At 34.6% G+C, this 14,316-nt stretch overlaps 2 protein-coding genes and 1 pseudogene across 2 annotated transcripts; 2 read left to right on the top strand and 1 right to left on the bottom strand.

Moving 5' to 3' along the window:
- Positions 1 to 2,614: 2,614 nt before the first annotated feature.
- Positions 2,615 to 7,644, bottom strand: LOC145610478 (uncharacterized). Its single transcript, XM_081665808.1, has 4 exons — positions 6,328 to 7,644; positions 3,282 to 5,797; positions 2,851 to 3,217; positions 2,615 to 2,800 (listed from the first exon to the last, which is right to left on the bottom strand). The coding sequence occupies exons 1-4, from the start codon at positions 7,642 to 7,644 to the stop codon at positions 2,615 to 2,617; spliced, it is 4,386 nt and encodes a 1,461-aa protein (XP_081521934.1).
- A 3,103-nt stretch (positions 7,645 to 10,747) lies between these two features.
- LOC145612497 (putative invertase inhibitor) lies at positions 10,748 to 11,560 on the top strand. The gene has a single exon (XM_081667857.1). The coding sequence runs from the start codon at positions 10,841 to 10,843 to the stop codon at positions 11,405 to 11,407; it is 567 nt and encodes a 188-aa protein (XP_081523983.1). The 5' UTR covers positions 10,748 to 10,840; the 3' UTR covers positions 11,408 to 11,560.
- A 1,745-nt stretch (positions 11,561 to 13,305) lies between these two features.
- Positions 13,306 to 13,858, top strand: LOC145610477 (putative invertase inhibitor pseudogene; annotated as a pseudogene).
- The last annotated feature ends 458 nt before the right edge of the window (positions 13,859 to 14,316 follow it).

Below are 14,316 nucleotides of genomic sequence, written 5' to 3'. Positions count from 1 at the left end.
GGAATCTTAGTAACATAAACTAATCTATTTTATTAAAAGGTATCTTCTAAGGATCTGTTTTGATTTACTAAATTGAACTGAATGAAACTGAACTGAACTGAACAGAGCTAAAATGAATTGTTTATGAGAGAAAGAAATTAGGAACTGAACTGAACTAATTGGAGTTGAATTGAATTGAAATTAAGTTGAAAAGAATAGGCCCTAACTCTAAAATGGTAATAAGAATTATTCTATCTCATTTAGATTATTAAAGCTATACAAAAAAAGACGAGTTATGGACTACTGCAAAAAGACATTGTCACTGGTATTAAAGCATAAGAGTTTTGAAGTTTTAAGAATGTGTAGTTTCAAATGAAATCCCATTGTTGGGGGGAAGAGTTTCACCTCCACACGGATGAGGATTGATAGTAGTTTAGGCAATATTATGTGTTACGTAGAGATGCAATGCAATTGAGATTTGCAACTCAAATTGGACAAGAGACATGGTAGGTTTCACTTCACCAATAAGTTTATAAACAAAAAAAATTGAAAGGAATATAATCTAAAGGTTTTTCTAAATCCAATATTTCATTTGTAACTTTTTAAAATTTGACTTTCTGTAAACCGAATAAGAAAACTGTGGTGATAGTATGTACTCCCTTTGTCCCTATTTTTTTTGCTCCATTGCCAAAATGTGAGACAAACTTTAAAAACTTTGACTACAAATTCTCGTTATCATACAAAAGGAAATATAGTCATGTGAGATTTTGTTTGGTTCGTCATATTGTAAAGTTAATTAACATCAACTTTTTATAATTTTTACGCATTTGAAAATGAAGATATAAACGTTTTAACACATGCCTTGGAGGGTGCACAAAGTCAAATGGGGCAAAAGTAAAAGGATAGAGGGAGTATGAATTAAGCCAATGAGCCATGATTTACCGGTATCATAACCTCTGCTAATTAAATCTAAAGTACTTGTCGTCGAACTATGCACTTTAGGCATTAGAGAATTCATCAAGTAACCTAAAACAAACAACATGGTAAAGCTGTTTATTTAGCACAAACAAGTATAAAGGTGATCACTTTTATAAACAACAAACTATCAAAAAAAAAACTATTAGGATATTAAATTAGTCAATTCAAATGATGGTTTAAGATAGATATCTGAACCATAAAACTCATAAAATTTTACTTATTTGAATCGTGCAAACTTTACTTTATTCTGGCAATAGATCAATGAATCAATCCGATGATATTTCTATCAATATTTTTTGTAACGTTTTGTGTCACGATTTATATGTAATCGCATGTTAAATCAATGAAACTTTACTTTCTTCTAGTGATGGATTAACGAATCAATCCGATTATTTTTCTACTAGCTGTTTATCTTGCAATGTTTATGTCCAGAATTATCTTCTGTCACATATTAAATCAATTTAACTTTACTTTTTTTCTATAGATAAATGAACAAATCAATTCGATGATTTCTCTACCACCTATTTTTTCGTAACGTACGTTTTATGCCACTATTTATTTGCTATCGCGTGTTAAATCAATTAAACTTTTTTTTTTCCATAGATCAACAAATCAATCAAATTATTTCTCTACCACCATTATTATTCGTAACGTCTTATGTCACGACTTAACTGCTGTCGCGTGTTAAATCAATTAAACTTCACTTTTTTTCTAGAGATAGATCAACCAATCAATCTAATTATCTCTCAACCACCTTTTTTTCGTTACGTTTTATGTCACGAATTATCTGTTGTCGCATGTTAAATCAATTAAACTTTACTTTTTTCTACAGATAGATCAACAAATCGATCCAATTTTTTTTCTACCACCTTTTTTTGTAGCGCCTTATGTCATGATTTATCTGCTGTCGCGTGTTAAATCAATTAAACTTTATATTTTTTCGGAGATAGATCAACGAATCAATCAAATTATTTCTCCACCACGTTTTTTCCGTAATGTTTTGTATCACGATTTATTTGTTGTCGCATGCTAAATCAATTTAACTTTTTTTTATAGATATATCAACAAATCAATCGAATTATTTTTACATCAATTTTATTGGTAACATCTTTATGTCATGATGTATCTCTCGCTTATTAAACTAATCCAAGTTTACCTTCCTGTAGTGACATATATATTGACCAATGATAAATCACAATTATGTAAGTGGTTTTGTTTTGGTAATTGATATCGAGGGAATTTTGTTCATGAAAAATGCTAATTTGAATAGATGTTTAGTGTACACGAGAAAGAAAATAAAACTAGGGGACTTGAAACAATAGGATAATAACTTTCCAAAAACACAAGAATTTATGAACCCCCTTCCCCCACTAATCAATCAACATCTATATAATAATTTCAAAGTTAACTTTAACCCATATGCACCAAAAACTCAAAATCTTTAGAATCTATCCATTCTAAATAAAAATAATGGAGCCACCCCATATTAATCTAACTTTCCAACTTCTCCAATAACTATTATTTTGATTTTTCGACAAAGGATATATCCTGTGTATTAGCACGTATACATTTTAATGTTTGAAAATTTATATGTTTTTTACTATTAACCAAACACATGAACACTTTTTTTTTACGCAAAGGGGAAAAATATATTACATCAGAGTGGCTTCATCCACCCGAGCAAAAGAGGATAGTTTGTTGCATGAGTAGCAACCAAGAGTCTGAAGTACAACATAAACAGAAGAAACTGAACTAAAGTAGCAGAAGTAGAAAGCAGTAGATAGTTTAGGAGACTAGCAATAAGCTTGACAAAAGATATTCCCAGTGAATAGATGAAGGACAGCTGAAGCACAATTGAGCAAAGAAGACTTAAACAGCAGCAGCAGGTTAGACAATGCCCTGATCTGAGGCTTGATATTCAGGGATTTCAGCAGCATACATATTAAAAACATCAGGTGGTGGGTAAAAATAGTTTTCTTTCTGACCCTTCCCGACCCTAGTTCTTCCAATAGTGGCAAGTCTATCAGCTACAAAATTGCAACTTCTTTTAGCATGAAAAATAGTGACTGTCCAGTTTCTGCTAAGAAGAGAAGCCACATCCCTTATAATGTTTCCAAGGTCATTGTCTAAATAGGCTTCTGGATTCTTGAGCATTTTAGTAAGAGCATCAACATCAATTTCTAACTCAAGAAGCTCGATCTTCCTTTTCCACGCAATCAGCAAACCCTCCCTGACTGCAAGCAACTCAGCAGAAGCACCACTGCAAGCATTGAAATTGATGGCAAAACCCTCTTGCCAGAGGCCTTTCTGGCATCTGATGACACCATCTCCCCCCTGCACTTTCTAAATTCATCCATGATCCATCGGTGTTTAACTTGTAGAAACCATTATGAGGAGGAGCCCAGATCCTGTTCATACTAGAGCTGGAAGAAGCAGCAGTTTCCACATTGGCCTGTTTTAATTTCAAACACCCAATATAATCAACTTGGAACTTATTAAAAGTAGATTTGATGAAAAGCATTTTCTTGTCAAAAATAGCCATGTTTCTGATTTTCCACAAATGCCAAATAGAGACCACAAAAATAGTTTTCCAAGTAGAATCATTTTTTAAATTGAAAGATAACCAATCAGCAAGATTAGTGTTATAAAAAGCACTCAAATCAAAACTAGGAGGTAAATAGTTTTGGAAAACAAGAGACCAAAAGGCTGTAGAATTAGGGCAATCCCTAAAAATATGAAGTGAATCCTCTAGGGGAGCTTCACATCTTATACAAATGGGATCAAAAGAAAAAATCTTTTTCTTAAGAGTGGTTCCAGTAGGCAGAATATCTCTAACCAGATTCCAAAGAAGCATTTTGTATTTATAAGGCACCTTAATTTTCCACAAGTTTTTCCATGAAACATTTGAAAGGAAGGAAGAGTTAAGGTTGCAAGGAGGTAAAGTAGAGTTATAAGCAGATTTTATAGTGAATGTACCACTTTTGTAAAGACTCCATCTTATTCTATCTTTGACATGAACAATAGTAGGAAGAGGATGAGCTAGAATAAGAGAGCAAATGGAATCAGGAAGGATATGTTTAATGTTATCCAGAAACCAACAATTATTTCTGATAATATTGGAGACCCTCCAATGGCCTCTTGAATTAGGGATTTTAATATTTGGAATAAAGTAAAAAGGGCAATCCCCAATCCAATGATGAAACCAAAGGGAAGTATCTTCCCCATCACCAATATTAATCACAATTCCAGATTTTAAAATAGCTCTACCAGCAAGAATATCTTTCCAAATTATAGAATCAGTGGGTTTAACAACATAATCAAGGAAATTACTATATTTTAGATATTTTATGGTAAGAATTTTAACCCATAGCTTATCAGGTTGAGTTAAGATTTTCCATCCAAGTTTGGCCATAAAGGAAAGGTTCCATATTTTAAAATCCCTAATACCTAGACCACCTTTAGACATAGGGTCACAAACAACTTTCCAATTAGTTCTAGGAATATATCTAGATCGATTGACACGATTCCAAAGAAATTGTTTACATTTTTTTTCGAGGTCAAGGAGAACACTAAAAGGTAAAATATTAGTTTGCATGGCATAAACAGGGTACGAATTTAAAACAGACTTAATAAGAGTACACCGACCAACCATATTTAAAATTTTTGCTTGCCAACCCTTTATTCTAGCACAAGTTTTGTCAAGTAAGGCAAAATAATCAAGGTGATTTAAGCGTTTATGACTAATGATAATTCCTAGGTATTTACCAAAGTTAGAAGTATTTGTAATATTACAAATATCACAAATAGATTTTCTAACATTATAGTCCATTTTTCTAGGGAAAATGGCCGAAGACTTTTGGATATTGATGGAAAGCCCAGAAATTTGTTTAAAACGATCAAGGACTTCCATCATAACATGAATATTAGTAGAGGAAGCCTTGCCAAAAAGAAAAACATCGTCGGCATAGAATAAATGAGATATATTAATATCTTTAGCAATTTTCATTGGTTTCCATTTACCTTCATCAACTTTAGCTTGAATCATACAAGAAAGACGGTCTAAGCAAAGGACAAAAATATACAGAGAAAGAGGGTCACCTTGACGAATACCTCTTTGAGGGAGAAAAGAATTAGTGATCTCTCCATTCCACAAAAGAGAAATAGAAGGAATGCAAATACAACTCATAATTAGATTTATCAAATTAATAGGAAAGTTAAAATTGATGAGAGTGTCTTTGATAAAAGACCATTCAAGGCTGTCAAAAGCTTTTGAAAGGTCAATTTTTAGAGCCATTAAATTAGCCATCTTGGAAGCTTTGTTAAAATGATGAGCAACTTCTTTGATGATGATAATATTTTCATCGATAGATCTAGTTGGGATAAAACTAGATTGGAATGGGCTTATAAGATCATTCATATAAGGTTTAAGCTTATTAGAAATACATTTAGTAATAATCTTGTATATAGTATTACATAAACCAATAGGACGAAAATCTTTCATAGAAGTTGGACTATCACATTTAGGAATTAAAGAGATGTAAGAGTCATTAATATTAGGAGGAATAGCTCCATTAATAAAGCACTCACTAACAAAAGCCGAGATAGAATTGCTTAAGGAGTTCCAGTTTTTCTGGAAAAATATGGGTTGGATACCATCAGGTCCTGGAGATTTTACAGGGTCCATTTGGAAAAGAAGAGACTTGATATCATTGGCAGAAGGAGGCAAAGCAAAAGTGGTATCTGAAGAAAAATCTACAGCCTTTTTAAAACAATAATTTTCCAAAAGAGAAATATTAATAGGAATACTTTTGAAAACATTTATGAAGTAGTCTCTGGCCATCTGTTTAAGTAAAATTAAATCATTCACCCAAACACCATTATTATATTGTAAAGTAAGAACTTTACTTCAAGTTTTTTTGATATTAGCTATAAGATGAAAATATTTAGAGTTACAATCTGCATGCTTTCTCCAATCCAAACCTGCCTTTTGAGCCCATATAATTCTCTCAATTTTAAAAATATGGTTTAACTCAAAGAGCAAGTCCTTCTCTAAATGGAAAAGAAAAGTAGAGTAATGTTTTGCTAGAGCAATTTGGATACCATTTATCCTAGAAATTAGCCTTTTTTCTGATTAGTAATGTTACCAAACACATCATGATTCCAAGATTTAACCTTTAACAAAAATTCCTGTCTTCCTTTGATAAAATCAAACTCATGCATATGCCAATTAGAGATAAAAAAATCTTTAAAGTTAGGGTGTTCAAGCCAAGCAGCTTTACATCTAAAGGGAAAGGGACCACCTAATCTTTTTTCAAACAAAGAAATAAGAATAGGATTATGATCTGAATGAGTACGAGCTAAATGTAATACCTGAGTGTTAGGGTAGGTGTTCAGCCAGCTAGGGTTCCCAAGAGCTCTGTCCAATCTTTCTTGAATTAAATTGAGACCTTCCCTGGCATTGTGCCAAGTAAAAGGGTTTCCGGAAAACCCCAAATCAACAAGACATGCAGCATCAGCTAGCTTGTTAAGATCAGCACACTGAGAACTTCGAAATCTTAAGCCACTTGATTTCTCAGAGGGGTTAGTCACTTCATTCAGATCTCCAAGAAACAACCATGGAGTATCATCAGGAGGCAAAGAGGCTTGAAGCTCCCTCCAAAGTTTGTGTCTTTCTGAGGGAGAAGAAGGTGCATGCACAGCAAAAAGCAAGACCTCCTTGCTCTCAGGAGAAAATTTAAAGAGAGCATGAAAATAATTCCTAATATGTCCTTCAACATAATCAATCAATTCGACAGGATTTTTATATAAGAGCCAAATACCACCACGCAAACCATTAGGTTTAACAAACTCAAAACCATCAAAACCAAGCACTTTAGAAACTTCAGAAGCACGGTTCCCATCACTTTTAGTTTCTAAGATAATGAAAATGCTAGGTTTATGGGAAGCAATAACTTCCCATGCATGCGGGATAAATTCATTCCTAGTTGCTCCTCGAACATTCCATAATACAATTTTCATATCAAGATTAGGAAAAGGAGGTGGAGGATTACCATTACAGAAAAGGGGGTCAAACTTGTCCCAATCCTTCCATGTCATGCTCCGATCCATCAAGACCACATCGTGCATTTTGAGTGGTATGACCATCGAGTTGACCTCCCTGATAGTGTTCAGAGTTTCCCAGAAGTCTACATCCACTTGAAGACCCACCACTCCTTCTTTGATGTGGTAAATTTTCATATTGTGAGACGAGTTTTCGAGATCGTGTTCGCTGTTTTCCGACGAGAGAGGGATTATTTGGGTATTTTGTGGTGGCGGAGCAAGGTTGTGAGCAGGGTAATTTGGCCAATTGATTTGTTGTTGGTACCACGGACGAAGAGGGGTTTGGTGGGGTGAAGTGTTCGACGAGGATGGCATCTGACTCTGAGATTGAAGTTGATTGGTCATCATCTTTGTAATTTGGAGTAGGGTGTTGTACATCATCGTTATTTTCTCCAGTGTCAGCGGAGATTCTATCGATGACCATAAAAGAGGAGTCGGAAGAGAGGGGTTCGGAATTGGAAGAGACGGTGGTGTCTGAACTATGTTTCTGATCTGAGATAGAGACATGGATGGAGCTAGGGAGTGGTTGAACGGAAAGTGGGGTGGAAGTGGAGGAGGAGTTGGGAATGGGCTGAACGGTTGTCTCATCGATAGGGGTTGCGCTTAGGTTATTGGAGAGCCCTGGAGTGGGCGGGTTTTGGGAATTGAGGTGCTGGTAGAGGGTCGCATCCACGGAGGTGGAGTGTTGGCCCTCGTATTAATCCTCGGCGACCGGCGCGGAGGTCTGACCGGAGGGAATTTCGCCTTGTTTTTCTCCATTGTTGGGGTTTTTCACGGTTTTGTTTTCTTGGTTGTTTTTGTTCTGTGAATTTGAGTTGAAATCAGGGGAGTTTAAAAGGCTTGAATTGGTGGTAGTAGTGGAAGTATTAGCCATTGTTGTAGCCGATTCCATGATTGCCAGGTGGCTTGAATTTTCTGAGTTCAAGCAAATTGAAGAAGAAGGGGAAGCGTGTGAAGCTAGAGAAGAGGGATTTGTGGGATTTGATTTTATTTTTTCAATGTTAAGGTTATCATTGGAAGTTATTATTTTATTATTTAAATCATTGGTTGTGGTAGTATTGGTGGTACCCAACAAAGCAAATGAATTAGAAGAAGAAATTGTAGAAGAAGTTTTGGCATTGTCATTCAACTTCTTAGAAGGAAAGCTGGTGTTATTTTTGGGCTTAGATTGGTTTTTTTGGGTTGGGCTTTGAGGTTGTCTTGGAACATTTGTCTGACCAGATTTTTTAATAGACTTTGAGTTGTTAAATTTCTTTTTGTTGGATACCATAGTCCATGGTCCATAATCTGAGTTGGAGTGGGGAACCAAGACCCCCAAATTAGGGGTGCTTGTAGAAGAAATAGCATTGTTGTTGATGATAGAATTCAACTCATCTTTTGAGGAAGTTGGAGTAGGTTGGGTGGTGACTAATTTTTGAGAGCATTTATCCTTAGTGTGGCCTATTTTTCCACAAAGAAAACATAAACATTGAATATTTTTATATTCAATAATTTGCCAACTATTGCCCACCCATACTTTTGATATCAATGGAATAGTAAGATCAATGTCTAAGCATACCCTGGCGTATCTTGCCCTAGTAAGACGATCAGTTGCATAATCAACTCTAATGGGATTTCCCGCTAATTTGGCAATGTTGAACATAGCCTCCTTATCGTAATACTCAACCGGTAATTCTGGGAATCGAATCCAAACCGTCATTCTATCAAAAGGATTCATTGATGGTCTAAAATTTGGTTTCCATTTAGTGATCATTAGATAATGATCTAGGATAAACCAAGGACCACCTAGTAAAGCTCTTTCATAATCATCTGGGATTGAGAAACGAAAAAGATAAACATCTTTTCCTAAGTCGATGACCTCTAGGGTACCTTTAGGTCTCCACATTGCACGAACTCTTTGAGTTATAAAGGAAGGTCTAATAGATATACCCAAACACTTACCCATTAGAGCCAATTTCCAAGGCTGCCTTAACTTTGTTAGAGTATCCTTTGGAAAAGAAACTGCTTTTGCAGGATCAGGAGGAGATAAAGCATCATCTCCCATTCAGTAGATGTGATCACTATCTTCCGAGCCTCATCAAACCATTGGGAAGATGACTGAACTGCTTCCCTGAAAGAAACCTTTGGTGGTGATACCAGAGTAGGAGCCTCCACGGAGGATTCATTGTTGTCCATCATAGTGATATCATCAACAGGCGTCGATAATATAGGATTTTGCACATTTACTTGGTTAACCAAGCAATTAGTCATTGAAGAGTTATCATTAGACTGATCATTGGATGTACTTGGCTCAACCATGTTGATGTCAGTACCTAAAGAAATACTTTGTAATGCCATTAGAGATGAATAGAAACTGAAGAAGACAAGAAAGAAACTAAAAGAAAGAAAAGACAAGACACAGGACAGAGCTAGTAGGAAACCACGAGGCAGAAACCTGTAAAGAAAAAACAATTTGAGGAAGAAAGCTCACTAAATCCCCTACAAGAGCTCCCAAGGCCACCTTGTCTAGACAAGATGGGAGTTCCTTGATGGCTCATGCAAGAGAGAGAGAAAGCTAGTAAAACACAAGAACACAATTCTCATGTAAACTAAACAATCACTTGTTAAAATGGTGGCCTCATCATTCGAGCATGAATTCTAATTGACTAGAAAACCCCCTAAAATTGCGGGTTACATCTTATAATGGTTCTCATTATATGGACCAACCTTATTTCGTCATTGGATTATGTCATTATATGTACTTATATGGGCTTTGGTATTAATGGGCTACCTACCAATATGAGGTAGGGTCCTCCAATGTTTCTTTACTAGTGAGGTATGAGTATTGAAATTTACAAAAGCCATAAATGTGAGCTCATCATTTTCTAAAAGGTGCATCTTCTGCCAAATACCACAAGGAAAAAGAGTCATCCAGCTAGTAAAGCTCCCAAAACAAAAAGATTTGAGAAAAATGTTTTCAGGATAGGGATCAATCGACATTCTATAGTAGGTTTTGGATATTACCAAAATAATAATCATAAATTATTATTTAAATTTCTTAACCTTTTTATTTTAATATTTTTTTATGCGTAGTCAGTCACATCATTAGTTTTTTGTTGTTGTTGTTGTTGTTGCGTGTGTTTAAAGAGCCATAAGGACGGGTGAGAATCGATCCCAAGATCTCTTAAAATCGGGATAGAAGTTTTAATCACTTGAGCTATCTCTCATTCTTTGTCATACCATTAGTTGATAGTGTGACCACCTTCACATATAAGCAAGTTATTGCGTGATATTGTGATAATGATTACGACAATGATCAAACAATGTTTCATTGATGAATAATAAAAGAAAACTATTGAAAACTACGCTCGTATAATGAGTGTGCCAAAGTCAATTTTCAGACTCGTTTTGTTTTTTATACTCCCTACTATCCTTGTTAGATACTTTGTATATCATAAGAGCATTCCCTAATAATAAAAAAAGTCTAACAACATTAGGATTAATTCTTATAATAATCTCATTCCATAAACAATCAATCAAAACACAATTAATAATCTAAGTGTACGTTAGTGTTGTTAGACTAACCTTCATGATTTTGCTTAAAATAAAGCTAGAACAATTAATTGCAACAATAGTATAATATATACACTGTGATATTCCTTTTTCTGTTTTCTCAACGACTCTAACACTCTTTATTTCCAACGTACAAAAAGTTAGTTTCACCCTTTTTTCTTCCACTACTAACAAAATCATCTCTATCACTATCTTCAACACACACAAAAGTCCCTACCTCAAAACAACAACCATGATTTTTATTCCTTCCTCCATTTCTTCAACTATCCTCCCTCTTTTCCTCCTCCTCCTCACCACCACCACCACGGCCGCAACCACGGCCGAGTCCACGTACCTCATAAACCAAACATGCATGAACTCATCAATCAATGACCCTAACATAAACTACACCTTTTGTACTAAAGCCTTTCGGACCGCCCCCTCGAGTCTCTACCCTAACATAAACCTTACCCGTCTAGGGTTAATCTCCATCAATCTTGTTAGACATAACGTTACACGTACAACTTTTTCGATACAAACGTTACTAGAGAGTAACAAGGTGGATAATTCTACGAAAGTAGGGTTGAAAGATTGCTTGGAAGTTTACTCGAATTCGGTCCCTACGTTAAGGGAATCGGCTAGGGATTATAGAGCTGGAAGATTTAATGGTGCTAATGTGAAAATAAGCTCGGTTATGGATGCTTCTACAACTTGTGAAGATGGCTTTGGAAATGTTGGTGCTACTTCTCCTTTGACTAAGCAAAATAATGATACTTTTCAATTGTCTGCTATAGCACTTAGTATTATGAGTATGCTTTAATTTTTTATTTTTACATGTATAATTTATTTATTTAATTATTTTAATTTAACATTATGTATTTAACCAAGTAATGTTTGTGTAATTGTGTTGTTATCTTGTATTATAGAATTATTATGGTATTTTATTCATGCGTGCAACATATATATAATTTCACTGTAATTCGATCAATATTTTTAATTTTTAAGAATTAGGGCTTGCTAATTGAAAGTGATTTACATAATAATCTTATCTTTGATACTACAAGTATGAATTATTTTTTTACCTTGTTATCTTGTACGTAGTTTGTTAGACTTGGAAAACGAATTCTATCAAAAATTTGTATCAAAATTGACCTTCTTAATACCGATCTAATGATCTATTTCTTAGGACTTGACTCGATTCGAAAGGCGGTAAGGTGAGGAGGAGGGAGAAGGGAAACCATAATTGTAAATCCAAATTAAAGGTTGATGATAATTGATGAGTATGATGATGACTTCTTCTTTTTTTTTTGTAGGACTTTGTTTTTGATTTTTAGGCGTGAAATTTGATTTGACTTGTTCAAAGCTATGAGTATCTCTCAAACTGTTAGATACCACGTCAAAAAATGTACCAGTAGTGTTGCAATCCACTTTCTACGCTAATCCTTGGGCCGTCATTGGGCTTTTAACATTGAGCCCAGCATTGAAATTTGGGTCTTTATCGCACATCTACTTTGACGGGTGCACATTATTTTATAACTATTGTGGATGACTTTAGCCAAGCTGTTTCGCAGTAAAGTTTGGGTTCACCTCATGACTAGATAACTAGAGGTAAGAGGTGTCAATTCGGGTATTTGGATTAGGTTTGATGAGGTTGGGTAATGAGCACACTCAGTTTAGTTTAGTTCACTTCAGCTCTAATCAGTTCAGATTAGTTCCTAATTTCCTTATCTCATAAATAATTCATTTCAGCTCTATTCAGTTCAGTTCAATTCAGTCCCAATCAGTTTAGTTCAGTTGTTTTCGGTAAATTGGAACAGGCCCTAAGTACCGTCTGTCAATTAGGAGTCTTCACATTCGCTTGGTCTCATCATAATAATGTCACTCATATAACTTTTTTGATACGAAGTTTCTTACTGGGTTTGACCACTAAAGTCGGGTTAGCAAATTGCTCGAACTTATACTCTACTCTCATCCGAGCTCCATGATCAAGAATTCAAGATGCAACAGGCCGGAGATTATATGGCAATGCAACCAATTGTGGAGATGGGTTCCATACTTCCATGACCTAGAGTTGTTACACCGTTGATAAAACAGAATGGTATATACTTTAGTGCTTTTAATTTGTATGCGTAGTCCTCTAAATTAAGACATAAACCAAACCAAATAAAAATAAGGAAATTGTTTTCTTGGTGAAGTCTTTTGTATAATAAATTAATATTCTTTGTCAATTTACTGAGTTCTTTTAAACAATAACACAAGCAACTCATTTGTTGTTACTTTCTTATTGGTCTAGGTTGATGACTTAATGTTAATTTAATGCTTGATTTTGAATGAATTTATCAAGTTCTTTTTTCTTGGGGTAAGTCTTAAATATTTAAGTTGTTTCATAATCAAAATTCTTATGGATACAAAAATATTTTAAAATTAAGTTTAGATAATCGGATACGGATTAATTTTGTCTGTTTAGATCACAAATCAATCCTCTTAATACATTTATTTGTACTCATGCCTCATAATTGTACACTTGTACAACCAATTCAATAATGTGGGCTTCCTAACTTCAATAGAGGCGCATTAGTTACGCTATCAAATTAAAACAAGCAACAAACCAACAAGGGCCAAATGGCCAATAGTTCTTATAGCACCCTTTATAATAACACCCTTCTAATACACTTAAACATAACAATAATAATAATAATCATACAACTAACTCAAAAACATTGTAATGAAAACCATGAATTCTCCCTACATTCTCTTCTTCACCCTTGTCCTCCTCTTCATTGCTACCAAAGCTAGCAATCTAATCAACCAAACATGCAAAAATTCGTCGAAAAACGACCCAAACATCAACTACAAATTTTGTGTCTACGCCCTCCAATCTGCCCCCGCTAGCCATTGTGCTAACACAACCCGCCTAGGCCTAATCTCCATCACATTGGTCAAACACAACGTTACGGACACTCGATGTTCGATCAAACAACTCTTGCAAGACAAGAAGGTTAGTAAAAAATCCAAGGGTGTGTTGAAGGATTGCTTGGAACTTTACTCGGATGCACTCTCTATGTTAAGTGAGGCGGTAACAGATTTTCGAGCACAACGATTCGTGGATGCTAACGTGAAAGTAAGCTCGGTGATGGAAGCTTCAACAACTTGTGAAGATGGGTTTGAAGATGTTGGTGTGTCTCCTTTGACACAGCAAAATAATCGTATTTTTCAGTTGTCTGCTGTTGCACTTTCTATTATGAACATTTTACATTCGTCTGAAAAATAATAATATGGATTTTAATTTTTGTGGAAAGGTTTTTTCTTTTAGATACTAGTAATAACTTAGAGTTGAATTATTTTTTTTAATTATAAAAATAGAAATATTATTGTGTATTTAAAAAAAAAAAAACAAAAAAATTGAATTCTAACTCTTTTCTATTGTTTCTCTTATACTTGTCTTAGTCGATGGGGGTATATGGTCTAGTCATATTCGATTTAGTTTTAGTGCTCCTTCATGTATTATAAACATTAGGATGTTAAAAAAACTGACACTAAGCTTTTTTTAAAATGTAGTATATGGTATCAAGAGCTAACGACGAGACTTTTTCAAATAGTATTCTTGAGGAAAAAATTAATGCTATTTGAAAAGTGTAGAAAAGAGTGAAGTATAATAAAAGTAATTAACCAATTCAAAGGCATGATTTTTCATGTTTTTGTCTACTTTCCTTTGAGTTTAGTACTCTT

This window comes from Chenopodium album, chromosome 24, assembly GCF_948465745.1.
Source record: "Chenopodium album chromosome 24, dcCheAlbu1.1, whole genome shotgun sequence".
NCBI classification, from domain to species: domain Eukaryota; kingdom Viridiplantae; phylum Streptophyta; class Magnoliopsida; order Caryophyllales; family Amaranthaceae; genus Chenopodium; species Chenopodium album.
This window is presented reverse-complemented; position numbering and strand designations above follow the sequence as displayed.